Source organism: Canis aureus, chromosome 19 (genome assembly GCF_053574225.1).
Source record: "Canis aureus isolate CA01 chromosome 19, VMU_Caureus_v.1.0, whole genome shotgun sequence".
NCBI lineage: Eukaryota > Metazoa > Chordata > Mammalia > Carnivora > Canidae > Canis > Canis aureus.
This window is the reverse complement of record NC_135629.1, coordinates 48,394,488-48,412,805: the sequence shown is the minus strand read 5'-3', so window position 1 is coordinate 48,412,805 and position 18,318 is coordinate 48,394,488. Positions and strand designations below refer to the sequence as shown.

The 18,318-nt window shown below is 39.6% G+C and overlaps 1 protein-coding gene and 1 pseudogene across 1 annotated transcript; both read left to right on the top strand.

Moving 5' to 3' along the window:
- Positions 1–1,879: 1,879 nt before the first annotated feature.
- On the top strand, positions 1,880–2,835 carry LOC144291109 (olfactory receptor 7A17-like; annotated as a pseudogene).
- Positions 2,836–9,642: 6,807 nt separating this feature from the next.
- LOC144289327 (olfactory receptor-like protein OLF4) lies at positions 9,643–10,575 on the top strand. The gene has a single exon (XM_077857481.1). It carries the CDS (start codon positions 9,643–9,645, stop codon positions 10,573–10,575), a length of 933 nt encoding a protein of 310 aa, XP_077713607.1.
- Positions 10,576–18,318: the final 7,743 nt, after the last annotated feature.

Below are 18,318 nucleotides of genomic sequence, written 5' to 3'. Positions count from 1 at the left end.
TTCTTTGCCAATTTGAATTTCTTTCATTTCTTTTTGTTGTCTGTTTTCTGAAGGTAGGACTTCTAGTACTATGTTGAATAACAGTGTTGAGAGTGGACATCCCTGTCATGTTCCTGATCTTAGGGGAAAGGCTCTCAGTTTTTTCTCATTGAGAATGATGTTTGCTGTGGCCTTTCATAAATGACTTTTAAGAAATTGAGGAATGTTCCCTCTATCCCTACACTCTCAAGAGTTTTGTTTAGGAATGGATGGTGTATTTTGTCAAATGCTTTCCCTGCATCTATTGAGAGGCTCATATGGTTCTTGTCTTTTCTCTCATTGATGTGATCTATCACGTTGAATGTTTTACAAGTGTTGAAGCACCCTTGCATCCCAGGGATAATTCCCACTTGGTCATGATGAATAATTCTCTTAATATACTGTTGGATCCTATTGGCTAGTACCTTAGTGAGAATTTTTCCATCCATGTTCATTGGGGATATTGGTCTATAATTCTCTTTTCTTGTGGGATCTTTGGTTTTGGAATTAAAATGATGCTGGCCTCATAAAACGAGTTTGTAAGTATTTCCTCTCTGTCCTTTGAAAGAGATTTAGTAGAATAGGTATTATTTCATCTACAGAATGGGAGAGGATATTTGTAAATGACAAATCAGGTAAATTATTAGTATCCAAAGTATATAAGGAACATATCAACCTGAACACTGAACAAAAAATTAATCCAGTTAATATGTGGGCAGCAAAGATGAATAGACACGTTTCCAAAGACGTCCTGATGGCTGACAGACACATGAAAAGATGCTCAACATCACCATCATCATGGAAATAAAAATCAACTCTACCATTAGATATTAACCTCACACCAGTCAGAATGACTGAAATTAATCACACAGGAAACAAGAGATATTGGTGAGGATGAGGAGAAAGGGAACCCTCTTACACTGTTGATGGGAATGCAAACTGATGCAGCCACTGTGGAAAATAGTATGAAGGTGCCTCAAAAAGTTGAAAATAAAACTACCATATAATCCATAATTTGCACTCCTAGGTATTTACCCAAGAATTTTTTAAATTCTATTAATTCTATTTTTAATACCAATTCAAAAAATAAGATTTAGCAGCATTTTCTATAATAGTTAAACTTTGGAAACAGGCCAAGTGTCCATCAGCTAATGAATGGATAAAGAAGTAGTAGCATATAAATACAGTGGAATATTACTTTTAAAAAGGAATGAAATCTTGTCACTTGCAGTGATATGGATGGACCTAGAGTATATTATTGTAAGCAAAATAAGTCAGAGAAAGATGAATACTGTATGATTTCACTTATATCTGGAATTTACAAACAAGACCAATGATCATGGGGGAGAAAAGAGACATAGAAGCAAATCAAGACATAGATCCTTAATTCCAATGAACACAGTGCTGATTGACAAAGGAAAGTGGGTGAGGGGATGAGTGAAGTAGGTAATGGGATTAAGGAGGGCATTTGCCAAAATGAGTAACAGGTGTAATGTGGAAATGTTGAATCACAAAATTGTACAACAGGGATCCCTGGGTGGCGCAGCGGTTTAGCACCTGCCTTTGGCCCAGGGCGCGATCTTGGAGACCCGGGATCGAATCCCACGTCGGGCTCCCGGTGCATGGAGCCTGCTTCTCCCTCTGCCTATGTCTCTGCCTCTCTCTCTCTGTATGTGTGACTATCATAAATAAATAAAAATTTAAAAATTTGTACAACTGAAAGTCACATTACACTGTATGTTAGCTAATATGAATTTAAATTGAAGTTTAAAAATAAAGAGTTACAAATAAATAAATAAAAGCCATTTCCTTGAAAATTATTATGTTATTTTTCTACCTTCCTAGTAGTCATCTCCACCACATGGAACCAGGAAATGTTACACGAATTTCAGAGTTTCTTCTTCTGGGATTATCCGAGGAACCAGAACTGCAGCCCCTCATATTTGGGTTTTTCCTCTCCATGTACCTGATCACTGTGTCTGGAAATCTGCTCATCATTGTGGCCGGCAGCTCTGACTCCCACCTCCACACCCCCATATACTTCTTCCTTGCCAACCTGTCCTTTGTAGACATGGTTTCACCTCCACCGCCGTCCCCAAAATGCTGTGGAACATCCAGACTCAGAACAAAATCATTAACTATGCAGGCTGCATCAGCCAGATGTATTTTTTTCCTACTATGTGCAGAGTTGGACGACTTTATCCTGTCCACAATAGCCTAAGACCACTTCATGGCCATCTGTCACCCCCTGCACTACATGGTTATCATGAACCCCTGGCTCTGTGGACTGCTGGTTCTAGTGTCCTGGATCATCGGTGTCCTGAATTCCTTATTACAGAGCTTAATGGTGTTGTGGGTGTCCTTCTGTACAGGCACGGAAATCCCTCATTTTTTAACTCAATCAAGTAATCAGGAATACTGTTCTGACATTTTTCTTAATGACATGGCGATGTATTTTATGACTGTGCTGCTGGCAGGTGGTCCTTTCACTGGGTTCCTTTACTCTTACTCTAAGATTGTTTCCCCCATACATAGAATCTCATCAGCTTAGAGCAAGTATAAAGCATTTTCTACCTGTGCATCTCTTGGTTGTCTCCTTATTTTACTCTAAAGCCTAGAAGTGTACTTTAGCTCTGCTGCTCCCCAGAGCTCCCACGCAAGTGCAGTGGCCTCGGTGATGTACACATAGTCATACCCATGCTGAACCCCTTCATCTATAGTCTGAAGAACAGAGACATAAAGAGGGCTCTGAAAAGAATCTTCGGGGTTCCAGTGATGCAGTGGCCAGTCATCCTGGGGCTGAAGATGTGCCCATGATTGAAAGACTCATAGCCTCAGAGCCAGAAATGCCATTCTTTGATCAGGCTGTGGAAGTAGAATCTGCTCCTTCTATTTATTTCCTGGAATTTCCATTTGTTTGAATTCAACTTCTCCATACCTTTAAGTAAGTCACTTATTAAGATTCTGCTCTGTCTCATATACAGACTCTTTACCCTTTTCCATTTTCATATATCCCTAATGGTTTCTCTAAACTTAGATCACAAATGCCTGGAAATTTCTTTTTTAATTTAAATTCAATTAGCTAACATAAACTACCTACTTAGCTTCACATGTAGATTTCAATGATTTATCAGTTGTATATAACACCTAGTGCTCATCAAATAACATGCCTTGTTTAATGGCCACCACCCAATTACCCCATCCCCCACCCACCTCCCTCCTTCAACCCTCAATTTGTTTCCTATAGTTAAGAGTCTCTCATGGTTTTTCTCCCTCCCTAATGACTTCCCATTCAGTTTTCTCTCCCTTATCATATGATCCTCTATGCTGTTTCTTATATTCCGCATATTAGTAAACCATATGATAATTATCTCTCACTCATTGACTTCTTTCTCTTAGCAGAATACACTCTAGTTCTATCCATGTCCTTGTAAATGGCAAGTATTGCTCCTGATGGCTAAGTTGTATTCCATTGTATATACATATCACATCTCCTTATCCATTTATCTGTCAGTGGAAATCTCAGCTCTTAGTTTGGATATTGTGGACATTGCTGCTATAAACACTGGGGTGCAAGTGCCCCTTTGGGTCACTACATCTGTATCTTTGGGATACATACTTAGTAGTTCAATTGCTGGGTTGTAGGGTAGCTCTAGTTTCAATTTCATGAGGAATCTTCATATCGTTTTCCAGAGTGGCTATGACACTGTCCATTCTCATCAACACTATAAGAGGCTTCCCCTTTCTCCACATCCTCACCAATGTTTGTTGTTTCCTGTCTTGTTAATTTTAGCCATTCTGACTGGTGTGAGGTATCTCATTATGGTTTTGATTTATATTTCCCTGATTCCAAGTACTGTGGAGCATTTTTTCATGTGTATGTTAGTCATGTGTAGGTGCTCTTTGGATAAATGTCTGTTCATATCTTCTGCCCATTTCTTGACTTGATTGTTTTCTGGGTGTTTGGCAAATTCTTTATAGGTCTTGGAAACAAGCCCTTTATCTGATATGGCATTTGCAAATATCTTATTCCATTTCATAGATTGCCTCTTAGTTTTCTTGACTGTTTCTTCTACTTTTCAGAAGCTTTTATCTTGATGAAGCCCAAATAGTTCACTTTTACCTTTGATTCCCTTGCCTTTGGAGTCATGTTTAGCAAGAAATTGCCCTGGCCAAGGTCAAAGAGGTTGCTGCCTGTGTTCTTCTCTAGGATTTTGATGGATTCCTTTCTCACAGTTAGGTCTTACATTCATTTTGAGTTAATCTTTGTGTGTGTTATAGGAAAATGGTCCAGTTACATTCTTCTACATGTCTTTGTCCAATTTTCCCTGCACTGTTTATTGAAGAGACTATCTTTTTTCCATTGGATATTCTTTCCTGCTTTGTAGAAGATTAGTTGACCATAGAGTTGATATGTCATTTGCAAATACCTATTTGCAAATACCCATTCCCTAGGTTGCCTTTTAAATATTTATTTATTTATTTATTTATTTATTTATTTATTTATTTGAGAGAGAGAGAGAGAGAATATGAGAGAGAACTAGAGAGAGCATGAGCAGGGGAAGGGGCAGAGGGAGAAGCAGGATCCTCACTGAGCAGGTAGTCCAATGCAGGGCTCAATCCCAGGACCCTGGGATCATGACCTGAGTTGAAGGCAGACACTTAACTGATTGAGCCACCCAGTCCCTCTGTTGGTTGCCTTGGGTCCATTTCTGGGTTCTCTATTCTGTTCCATTGATCTATATGTCTGTTTTGTGCCAGTACCATTCTGTCTTAATGATCACAACTTTGTAGGATATCTTGAAGTCAGGCATTGTAATGCCCCCAGCTTTTTGTTTCCACAAAAGCAAAATTGAACTATTGAACTTCACCAAGGTTAAAAGCTTCTACACAGCAAAGAAAACAATCAACAAAACTAAAAGGCATTAGTTATATATATATACAATGGAATATCACTCAACCATCAGAAAGGATGAATACCTACCATTTACATTGATGTGGATGGAACTGGAGGGCACTATGCTGAGTTAAATAAGTCAATCAGAGAGAGATAATTATCATATGGTTTCATTAATATGTGGAATATAAGAAATAGTACAAGGGATCATAAGGGAAAGAGGGAAAACCGAATAGGGAAAAATTAGAGAGGAAAATAAACCATAACTCTAGGAAATAAACCGAGGATAGATGAAGGGAAAGTGGTAGGAAGAAGGGTAACTGAGTGATGAACATTAAGGAGGGCACAATGATGTGGTGAGCACTGAGTGTTATACTATATGTTGGCAAATTGAATTTAAATTTTAAAAAGAGAGAGGGAGAGACCTAATCCAGGTAAGTTCTCAGTCTTAGATTTGAAGAAAATTATAAATTGGAACAGAGATACGGTGATAGGAGATTCACACCTTGGGAAGGGGGCAATATTAGGGGAAAGGAGTAAAAAAAAAAACAAAACTGGATTCACTTGACCTCTAACCTAGTCTTTTGGGAATTGAGGTTCATTAGGAAAACAATCTTTCTGTCCAGAGGACTTTTCCACTTGGGAATCATGTGCTCAGTGGTTGGAGTCACAAGAGGGAAATCCACCTAATGAGCAGACACGGAACTGTAATGTCTCCTCATCTCCAGTCCCTCACCCCCTGCAACCTTGGACGGTGAAGACCATGCTTCTTGTCTCTTCATTCAGAGTCCTAATTCTGGCTGGGGGCCAATGCTTTACTCCTTCCTGCTGCCTTGCTTGATGACAGAGCTTTAGTTCCTATCATCTGACATCCAGGGAGGAAGTCAGACTTCCACAAGGTGACCTTCCTGTCAGACACCCAGCCAGGTGAGTCCAACACCCCAGTGGACTGTAGACGAGAGGGTCAGAGAGAATGGAAGCCAAGAACATTGAATCCATCATCATCTGAGAGCCAATTCAACTTAGCCCAAAGTGAATGATCACTGTGTTTGTTGTTTTGGCTTGATTAAATAATGTATTATTAGTGCTAATGTCAATTTCACAGGGTAACAGTTACTCACACTTTTGAAAGTCTTTCATATTCTTTATCATTAAATTACTTTTATAGCAATGCTAGAGAAAGTATGTTGAGAGTGTTAAACTGAATGTGTGGTACTATATCAGTTGTGATTTTGTTCCCCGGGTGACATTGATCACTGTCGGGAGCCAGCTTTGCCTGTCACACTGGAGAGGGGTGGATGGAGACCAGGGATACTCTTAACACCCTACCATGCACAGCACACACCCCACCCCAGAACAGGCTCTGGCCAGAATTTCCTTAGTGCAGAGACAGAGGAACCCTGAGTTAAAGACTATTTAGTATTTGGAACACAGCAGCCTTCAGGTTCTGCCTTCAACCTTGTAACACTCACTTTTCTGCCAGCAAATTCACAGTAAGCCCTTAGTTACCAGTTTCAAAGTTCCAAGTACAAAGAATGTAGAGCTCTAGAAATTTTACCCCTGGCTGCTGGGTGAAAGAGAGATTTCTTGTTTTCTTAAACCATCCCTCAGTTTCAGTGAACTTCATATTTTTGATGACCATTCTGATTGGCTTTTATCATTATATACCCATTCATTATTCTGTCTCCCCCTCTCTCTTTTATTTTTAAAATATTATCAGCATTTCAAATGACTTCCTCAGAGCATTATTTCTTGACTTTTGAAACATAATTTTACTATAAAAAAATTTTGCTTTTTATTTAAATGTCTACCTACTTACTCCTGAGTTTCTTGTTTTATTTAAGTGATGTTGCCACACTGTAAATTTTATGTGTAGTTCTCTTGACATTCTAATATATTGTATAGTTATACTTACCCTGAGGTTTAGTAAGATCTGAGAGATGGTATGAATTTCATATCCTTCCAAACATATATCCCTTTATGCTAGCATTTATTTCGCAATTCAACCTTTTCCAATGATTGAAATACAATCTTGCCATGTGGAAAAACTCTTTATACACTAAGACCTAGGGTGGCTCAGTGGTTGAGTGTCTACCTTTGGCTCAGGGTGTGATCCCAGGATCCTGGGATCGAATCCCTCATTGGGCTGCCCACAAGGGAGCCTACTTCTCCCTCTACCTCTCTCTGTGTGCCTCTCATGAATAAATAAATAAAATCTCTATACACTGAGACCTAATTCCTGACTCATTTAACAAGTAAAACCTGAGCATCTGCCATGGACCAGAACATTCTAGGAACACTACATGTTATATTCTTTCTAGGTCTTTCCCAATTTAATTATTAATCCATATTGATATCATTAATTATTGCTATTTTTATCCCAATTCAGTTTGTTTGGGGTTTTCATACAAATTTGCCTAGGACAGTTGTTATGAAACTACTTATTTTGCATTTTAACCTGATTTTGTAATCCCTTCAATCTTTTCATTCTATATTTGTATTAGAGGGCTTTTTTTATTCTTTAGGCTTTTTGCTAAGCACATATATTCATGTAACTTGGTGAAAAAACAAAAGTGAAAAAGAAGATGAAGCCTCTGCACTTTTGAATCATGTATCATCACAGTAAGGGAAGAGTACAATGAAATAATTGTGTGTGTGATATGTATCCACTGACAGAATGATAGGAAGCAAATTATTGAGTACAAAATGTTATAATTGTCATGGTGTGGGCAGGATTATAGGGCATGCTTGGGGACCCCTTCACACATTGGATGAAATCCAGCTTGAGGATTAGTGTGCCCTTTGGGTTTGTCATAAGATAAATCAAAACCAAAAAAATATCAATGAAAAGATGCCACATAAGTAAAGGGAGAAAGAGACTAACCTCATCCTCTATCAGACCACACAGAAATGAATCAGCCAAATAATGATGCAGGAGATAAAGGAAATAGAAGTCTTCTATGCCTGACATTAAAATGCCCAGCTTTTGTTTTGTATATACTTCCTTTCCTGAGGTGTTGATTTATCTGTTTGCTCATTCGGAGGCGGGGAGTGTACACTAAAATACATATATATTATTATTTGGCTGAGAGGTTTAAGAATTTGCATTTCTGGGAGCCATTTCTACATTTTGCAGATGAGAGATCATTGATCTGGCCTATTTGGATTGAATCCATTCATGGCATCACCAAGATGGCAAGGGCTGAGAAAGACAGGAAAATAACACAACCCAGGAAGCCATGGTATCCTGTGGGTGTGTGACTTGTAGAGCGTGAGCCGTCCTCACAGCAGGGTATAATTAATATTATATTAATATTATAAATTATAATAATATTATTATAATACAATAGATTATAATATATTAATATTAATAAATATAATATTATAATAAATATATTACTATATATCTTAATATACATATATTATTTTTTCTTAGGAGGCTTAAGAATTGGAATTTATGGGGATCCCTGGGTGGCGCAGCGGTTTAGCGCCTGCCTTTGGCCCAGGGCGTGATCCTGGAGACCCGGGATAGAATCCCACGTCGGGCTCCCAGTGCATGGAGCCTGCTTCTCCCTCTGCCTATGTCTCTGCCTCTCTCTCTCACTGTGTGCCTATCATAAATAAATAAAATAAAATAATTAAAAAAAAAGATTATAAAACAAATTCCTTTAAAAAAAAAAAGAATTGGAATTTATGTATTTTGCATGGGAAAGATCACTGACTTGACCTACTTGGGTTGGATCCATTCCTGCCATCACCAGGATGGCAGAGGCTGAGAAAGACAGGGGAATAACACAACACAGGAGGCCATAGTGTCCTGTGGGTGTGTGACTTGTGGAGTGTGAGAAGTCCCCACATAAGGGTGCCAGGACTCAAAAATCCCAAGATGACACAACACAAGGGCCAGAACTCAATCAAGAGAGCCACTAAGAAGGGGATCTGGTTCAATTCCTGGGATGCCTTTGCAACAGGATGAACACAGTGGGAGAGGCACTGTGGACAGGGAAGTCCCTGTGTCATGAGGTTTCAGAGTTAGCAGAGAGAACACTCCTCTCCTCAGCGTGTCTGATGGTGTCTCTCCTCAATCTCCCTCCTGCTCATTCCTCTTGCAGCACTGGCTTTACTTCTTCAACCTGAACATTGGAAACAACTACCTTCCTTGGGGCCTTTGCATTGACCATTCCCTCAGCCGGGCACACACTTCCCCCATAAACCTTGGTCTACCTCCCTCTCTAACTTGAGGTCTGTGTTCCAGTGCCCTCCTGTTTGCAGAATGGCCTTCATATCCATGAAAATAGCATGCCCTATCCTTCTCTGCTTTATCCCTGTTTTCCCTTTCTTCATACCACCGCCACCAACTGAAATGCTATTTAGTTTTCTTATTTATTAATGTATTCTTTCTCTATCATTTTGTACTTTAGCACCCCATACTCCTTGCCTAGACATGCCAGAATGTGACCAGAGCTCAATCTATGTTTCCAAAACTTAGAATAATTTTTAAATTAAAACTGTAGAATACAGGGCCTTTTGTGAAAAAAGTGATTGGAACAAAAATTCCACAACTATAGTGGTACGGGGGATCTCCTTAAGGAGACCATTTACTGGCATAACATATTGAAGTGAATTTCTAGAATAAAAAAGAAAGCATTTCAAATCTGAGAGTAACATAAGTTTGTGTGAAAATTAGTCATGCTATTTGCTTCTGTCCTTGAAGTCATCTCCACCACATGGAACCAGGAAATGATACACGAATTTCAGAGTTTCTTCTTCTGGGATTAACAGAGGAACCAGAATTGCAAACCCTCATATTTGGGCTTTTCCTCACCATGTACCTGATCACTGTGTTTGGAAATCTACTCATCATCCTGGCCATTGGCTCTGACTCCCACCTCCACACCCCCATGTACTTCTTTCTTGACAACCTGTCCTTTGTAGACATCTGTTTCACCTCCACCACCATCCCCAAGATGCTGCTGAATATCCAGACTCAGAGCAAAGTGATCACTTATGAAGGCTGCATCTCACAGATTTATTTTCTCATACTCTTTGCCGTGTCAGACATCTTTCTTCTGAGTGTGATGGCCTATGACCGGTATGTGGCCATCTGCCACCCCCTACACTACATGGTCATCATGAACCCTCATCTCTGTAAACTGCTAGTTCTGGTGTCCTGGATCATGTCTATCCTGAATTCCTTGCTACATAGTTTAATGATGTTGCGGCTGTCCTTCTGTACACACTTCCAAATCCCCCACTTTTTTTGTGAACTCAACCAGATGATCCAACTTGCCTGTTCTGACACCTTTCTTAATAACTTGGTGATGTATTTTGCAGCTGTCCTGCTGGCTGGTGGTCCTTTCGCTGGGATCCTTTACTCTTACTCTAAGATTGTTTCCTCCATACACAGAATCTCATCAGCTCAGGGCAAGTATAAAGCATTTTCTACCTGTGCATCTCACCTCTCAGTTGTCTCCTTATTTTATTGTACGATGCTTGGTGTGTACCTTAGCTCTGCTGCTACCCAGAGCTCCCACACAAGTGCAGTGGTCTCTGTAATGTACACTTTGGTTGCACCCATGCTGAACCCCTTCATCTACAGCCTGAGGAACAAAGACATAAAGAGGGCTCTGAAAAGAATCATTGGGGTTCCAGAGATGTAAGGGCCAATCGTCATGGGGCTGAAGAAATGCCCATGATTTCAGGACTCACAGGCTCAGAGCCAGGAACTGCCATTCTTTGATCAGACAGTGGAAGTAGAATCTGCTCATTCTATTTATTTCCTGGAATTTCCATTTGTTTGAATTCAGCTTCTCCATACACTCACTTTATTAGACTTCTACTCTGTCTGATATACATAGTTTTCCTCTTTGTCCATATCCTACTTTTTCAAAGTTTTTTCCAACCTTGGTAAAAAATATTTGGAAATTCTCATTTATATCATGGGGTACCATGGATCTCTTAAGAATACTTTCTACTGGGGAAACCCTCTTGCATTGTTGGTGGGAACTCAAGCTGGTACAGCCACTCTGGAAAACAGTATGGAAGTTCCTCAAGAAGTTAAAAATGGAGCTACTGTATGACCCAGCAATTGCACTACTAGGTATTTACTCCAAAGATACAGATGTAGCGAAACGAAGGGTCACCTGCACCCCAGTGTTCATAACAGCAATGTCCACGACAGCCAAACTGTGAAAATAGTCAAGAAGTCCACTGGTAGATGAATGGATAAAGATGTGATATAGATAGATAGAAAGATAGATAGACATATAGATAGATATATAGATACATAGATAGAATATTACTCAGCCGTCAGAAAGGATGAATACTTACAATTTACATTGAGGTGGACAGTACTAGAGGGCATTATTCTGAGCAAAATAAGTCAATCAGAGAAAGAATTATCATATGGTTTCATTCATATGTGGAATATAAGAAATAGCACAGAGGATCATAGAGTAAGGGAAGAAAACTGAATGGGAATAAATCAGAGAAGGAGAAAAATCTAAGAGACTCTTAACTATAGGAAACAAACTGAGGGTTGCTGGAGGAGAGATGGGTGGGGGTTGGAGTAATTGGGTGATGAGCATAAAGAGGGCACATAATGTGATGAGCCGTGGGTGTTATATGCAGCTGAACACTACATCTGAAACTAATGACTTACTATATGTTGGCTAATTGAATTTAAATATTTTTTAAAAGAAAGAAAAATGTGTGGGAAATATCAGAAAGGGAGACAGAACGTAAAGACTGCTAACTCTGGGAAACGAACTAGGGGTGGTAGAAGGGGAGGAGGGCGGGGGGTGGGAGTGAATGGGTGACGGGCACTGGGTGTTATTCTGTATGTTAGTAAATTGAACACCAATAAAAAAAATAAATAAATAAATAAATAAAATAAAAATAAAAAAAAAGAAAAAAAAGAAAATTAAAAAAAAAAAAAAGAAAAATAAATAAACAAAAGTAGAAAAAAAAAAAGAATACTTTCTACCGGGGCACCTGGGCAGCTCAGTCTGGTTATGTGGCTACCTTCAGCTCAGGTCTTGATCCCAGGGTCTGGGAATTGAGCCCCATGTTGGGCTCCCTGCTTGGTGAGGCTCCCTGCTCCCTCCCATCCCTCTATCAGTCCCCCTGTTTATGCTTGCTCTCTCCCTCTCCTCTGTCAAATAAATAATCTTTTAGTTTAAAAATGGATACTTTCTACTCAAAGAACATATATCATCCCAAGTAATCTTCTCTTATTTTACTAAAAGGATAGTCATGAGTCATATTTTTCTTTTTTTATAATAAATTTATTTTTTATTGGTGTTCAATTTGCCAACTTACACAATAACACCCAGTGCTCATCCCGTCAAGTGCCCCCCTCAGTGCCCGTCACCCATTCACCCCCACCCCCCGCCCTCCTCCCCTTCCACCACCCTTAGTTCGTTTCCCAGAGTTAGGAGTCTCTCGTGTTCTGTCTCCCTTTCTGATATTTCCCACACATTTCTTCTCCCTTCCCTTATATTCCCTTTCACTATTATTTATATTCCCCAAATGAATGAGAACATATAATGTTTGTCCTTCTCCAATTGACTTACTTCACTCAGCATAATACCCTCCAGTTCCATCCATGTTGAAGCAAATGGTGGGTATTTGTCATTTCTAATGGCTGAGTAATATTCCATTGTATACATAAACCACATCTTCTTTATCCATTCATCTTTCGATGGACACCGAGGTTCCTTCCACAGTTTGGCTATTGTGGACATTGCTGCTAGAAACTTTGGGGTGCAGGTGTCCCGGCGTTTCATTGCATCTGAATCTTTGGGGTAAATCCCCAACAGTGCAATTGCTGGGTCGTAGGGCAGCTCTATTTTTAACTCTTTGAGGAACCTCCACACAGTTTTCCAGAGTGGCTGCACCAGTTCACATTCCCACCAACAGTGTAAGAGGGTTCCCTTTTCTCCGCATCCTGTCCAACATTGAGTCATATTTTTCATGTAGAAAAAAATAGTTTGTTAACTAACTAATATCAAACTAAAAATAGTTTGATATTTATATAATTTTACAATAAATGAAAGTATGAGATCCCGGTTTTTCTCTTTAGTGCACATCAATAATTTGTACATCATTGCCTTCACTGCTTATCCTGAAAATGTAGGCTAACTTGTATTTTGTCTATAGGTAGTCATTGAGTTCCATTCTCCTTATTAGGGTCATGTTCTCCTATCCAGCTATGTCCACCATGCCTACCACAGTGATGGGAAAAATGATTACCAAGTACATGTCTCCAAGTGGGGTCTACACAGAAACAAATATTAAAATAGATTAACTTCATATTGCCTTTGAGCTAGGGAAGATCTTAAATATAATGAAGAAAAATTGAAAGTATACTTTGTATTACTGAGCAAAATATTTCATTGTATGCTGTCCATCCATTCATTGAAGTATGAAGTTTGGTGTCCATGCACAAAATCTGTGCTTTTTCTGTTGGCATGAAGAATTGGTTGGCATGGTTTTTGGCTGGTTTTGTTTTGGTTTGGTTTGGTTTGGTTTGGTTTGCTTGGCATGTTTATGATGTTTTACTGAAATGTCTTTCTCTTTCTGCAACATAGAAATAGGACTCTTTGCTCTAAATTAAATATCTCCTCCTTTCTAAATTTTGTCACAACTATGAAATGGGTGATGATTGAACGATATCAATATCATCAATTCTTTATCATCCATATATATACTCAGGATCAAAGAATGACTCATTAGAGAGATTGAATTCCCATCCAGACATGTGATTCAGGTCACATTTTTTTTTTTTTGTGCAAAGAGGCATCTCCTTCCAGCCTCTCTTGGTGGCCTGAAAGAACCCTAACCAAGCCTGTCTTTATTATAGTCTTCTAAAATAAATGTATAGAAGCACTTTGTTGAAGTCCAAGGAAACGTTCAAGGTTAAGAATGTATGTGTATGTGTGTGTACATTTGTATACATCTTTATCTCAAATAAACGTGTTCACACACATTTATGTAGACACACAGAAACTTATTTAGATCTCATCTATTGTGTTGAAAAAACCTGGAAGTTGGAGGGAATATATATTGAAAGAACAAATATTTGAATCAACATAGAACGTAGGATTTTGACACAAACATTTAAGTAGAATGGGTGACCTTAATTTTAATAAGAAATTGGGAATCCCTGGGTGGCGCAGCGGTTTAGCGCCTGCCTTTGGCCCAGGGCGCGATCCTGGAGACCCGGGATCGAATCCCACGTCGGGCTCCCGGTGCATGGAGCCTGCTTCTCCCTCTGCCTGTGTCTCTGCCACTCTCTCTCTCTCTCTCTCTCTCTCTCTCTCTCTCTCTCTGTGACTACCATAAATAAATAAGAATTTTTTAAAAAATTTTAACCAAAAAAAAAAAAGAAATTGGTTCTTTTTATCTCAAATCTTCAAAGTCCTCAGAATCACGACCACATTTGTATTTCTGCAGTGGGAAATCACTGTCCAGCTAAAGGGACAGATTATCTCCAAGCTGAAACTGATTTTCTCCTTCCATTTTAGGTGGGATTTCAATACCAAATGCCTTTACCCAAGGGAAGTTGACTGAATGAGTTGAAAGGCTCAAACTCCATTCCTACAAAGAATACTTTTCTGAACAAATGTCTGTATTCAATTCCTGCTGTAACAAATGACCACATCAGTGGCTTAAAACAAAGATTTATCCTATGTTTCTAGAAGGTCAGAAGCCCAAAATGGATCTCATTGGGCTATAATTAAGAGTCTGCCGGGCTTTGATCCTTCTGGACACTCCAGAGGGGAATTCACTCCCTTTCCTATTTCACTTTCCCATGGCTACCTGCCTTTTTTGTTTCACTGACATTTTCCATCTTCAAAGCCCACAGCACAGAGTCTGAAAATGTCTCTCAGATTCTAGTTCTTTGTCCTCCCTCTTTCACGTTTAAAGGACCATTCTCCTCTGTAGATGTGATTACACTAATCACATCTAGATAACCCAGACTAATCTCTTTATATCAAGATCAGTGATTAGCAGCCTTATTCCATCTACTGGCTGCATTCTCCTTGCTCTGTAAACAAAGGTTTTCAAAAGTTCTTTTTTTATATATTTTTATTGGAGTTCGATTTGCTAACATATAGTATAACACTCAGGGCTCATCCCGTCAGGTGCTCCCCTCAGAGCCCGTCACCCAGTCACCCCATCTTTCTGCCCTCCTCCCCTTCCACTACCCCTTGTTCATTTCCCAGAGTTAGGAGTCTCTCATGGCTTGCCACCCTCTTTGATTTTTCCCACTCATAATTTCTCCTTTCCCCTATTACCCTTTCACTATTTTTTATATTTCCCGTATGAGTGAAACCATATAATGATTGTCCTTCTCCGATTGACTTACTTCACTCCGCAATAATACCCTCCAGTTCTATCCATGTCACCATCTCACACCAGTGAGAATGGTAAAAATTATCAAAAGTTCTTTGAATGAGGATGTGGACATGTTTTGGAAGCCCTTTTTTGCCTATTACTAACTCTTTTTCAAATATAAATTTTTTGATGACACTCAAGAGCCTTTATACAAAAGAATTTCAAGGCACCTGGGTGGCTCAGTCAGTTGAGCTTCTGATTCTATTTCCACTCAGGTCATGATCTTGGGATCCATGCAGGATCAAGTCCTGCATCAGGCTCTGTTCTCCTTTCAGAATCTGCTGGAAATTATCTTCCTCTCCCTCTCCTTCTGCTTTTTCCCTGCTGTCTCTCCCTCTATCTCTTTCTTTCCCTCTGTCCATTTCTCCCTCTCTCTCTTTCTCTTCCCCCCCATTGTAAAATAAATAGATAAGATCTTTTTAAAAATTAAAAATTAAAAATAATTGAACACAGAATTTATGAATACCCATAGAGTTATGCGAAAAATTTTTCTTTCAAAATTACAAACACAGAAGACTCCTAGTGAAGAAGACCTAAAGCTACCCACAAATGACTCTAACACAAGAACATAGAGCCTTACTCTCAAACTGTGCCCCACAGACCAGGACCTGGAGCATCAACACTACCTTGAAGTCTGTTAGAAATGCAGCATCCCTGGACCCACTAGGCACCTGATGAATGAGAATTTGCATTTTATCTACAAACTTTGGTGATTTGTATGCACAATGAAGGTGGAGAAATGTTGGTCTAAAATCATATTTTTCACCTTCTCACTGTTGACACTTCAGCTGGATAAATATTTGTGTTGGGTGTTGTCTCATGGATTATAAATGTTCAGCAGCATCACTTCAGACATGGTCAAATATCCCTTTGGGCAAAATCCTGTCTGGTTGAGAACCACTGTGCCAGTGTGAGAACTGGAAGCATTGTGACAGAATTCCAATAAAGGCTTCATCCAGTCCTACATTTATACTGTGATATTGTGATTTATACCTTAAAAACATACATTTAGTCTACATCCCCATTTCTGACACAGAGCTTCTAAAACTTCAAATTAAGTGATGAGAGCCATAAAGATGTCTTTTATTAGGTTAATGAGGTGAATTTAGGAAAGCAAAGGAGGATTATGTGATTAGAGGACTGGAACCTTAGTTCCCACCCCCTAATCTCCTGGGATCAGAGAGGGGCTGGAGATGGAGTTTAATCACCAATGTCCAATAATTTAATCAATCATGTCTATATAATGAAGCTTCCATAAAAACCCAAAAGGATGGTTCAGAGAGCTTTCAGGCTGGTGAACACATGGAGACTGGTAGAGTAGCATGCCTGGAGAAGGCATGGAAGGTCCACACACTTTTCCCATACCTTGCCCTATGCATCACTTCCATCTAGCATCATCCCTCCCCTGAGGTAGTACAGCTCAGGAGGACAGGACTCAAGAGATAGGCATAAACTTGAGCATGCACAAGCTTGCCTACTGAGTCCATCATTTGAGCACCTAAGGTCAGACCCAAGGTGGGCAAGAAGATTCCTGGTAGAGAAGGTCTAAAACAATATCCTTGACTCAAATGCTGAATGACACCCTTAATATTTCAAAGACTGGCCCACAGACCTGGACTAGTAACATCAGTGTCAACTGGGAAACAGTTATAATTATAGGAACTCTGAGATTCAACCACTTCCTGCCAAATCAGAATCTGAATTTGAACAGAATCCTCAAGTGATTTAAATATACATTAACGTTGAAGAAGTTCTGGTCTAGAATAGTGTTTCACAACCTCTCCACCATTGAGACATTTGTGCTAGATAATTCTTTGTGGTGGGAGCCATCCTGTGCATTGTAGGATAAGGGGCAGCATCCCTGGCCTCAACCTCTAGATGTCAGTAGCACCTCCCTAATTATGACAACCAAAGATTTCTCCATAATTGTCAAGTGTAGTTTGGAGGCAAAATCGCCCCTGCTTGAGAATCACTGACCTAGAGCATGAGAACTAGAAATATCTTGGGGGAGTTCCAGTCAAAGCTCATCCCTCCCTCAGCTAATAACCCTGGGTATCTCATTTCACACTTCTGAGTCTCACTTTTGCAAGTGTAGATTAAGGTTCATTACTGTACAGATCTTACAGAGTGAACTTTTGTAAAAATGAAATAAAACAATCCACATAGGATTCTCACTCAGTGTGTGGTGCCTAAAAAGATTTAAATATATCTTAATTAACAAACTTGTTTAAATGGAACGCTAAATGGCAGCTCTTAATTTGTGTTATCAGCATAAATCACTTGATTAATCAAAAACATCACAAAGACAAGGGCACAGAACCCATATGTTTATAGCAAATTAACATATCCCTTTCTCTTGTTGAAGAGAGGAAAAGCAATTTTCTAGAGTGATCTGGAGACCTTCTCTGCCATAAGACAATACTTTGAAGGTCCATGAGACCTGGTTACCAGGTCCCTCAGTCTTAGATTTGGAGAAAACATGAACTCAAAAATGGGATAAGATGCAAGGAGGTTAGAGCTCTAGAAGGCAGGCAAGATTATGGAGAAGAAGTAATAAAAACTGAATTGACCTGACTTCTATTTTTTTTAAATGTTTATTTATTTATGATAGTCACAGAGAGAGAAAGAGAGAGAGGCAGAGACACAGGCAGAGGGAGAAGCAGGCTCCATGCACCGGAAGCCCGATGTGGGATTCGATCCCGGGTCTCCAGGATCGCGCCCTGGGCCAAAGGCAGGCGCCAAACCGCTGCGCCACCCAGGGATCCCTGACCTGACTTCTAATCTGGTCTCCTGGGAACAGAGAATTGGCAGGAAAAAAATCTCTTTTCTTTCCAGACTAGTGGCCCATGGGGAAATAATATGCTCTGAGGTGGGAGTAACAATGGAAACAGTGTCTAATGAGAAGACACAGTGAACTGTAAATACCTCTTCCGTTGCAGTCCCTTATCATGGTGCATCCTTGTGTGGGACAGGACATGAATGTTGCTTTTGAGTTCCTAAGT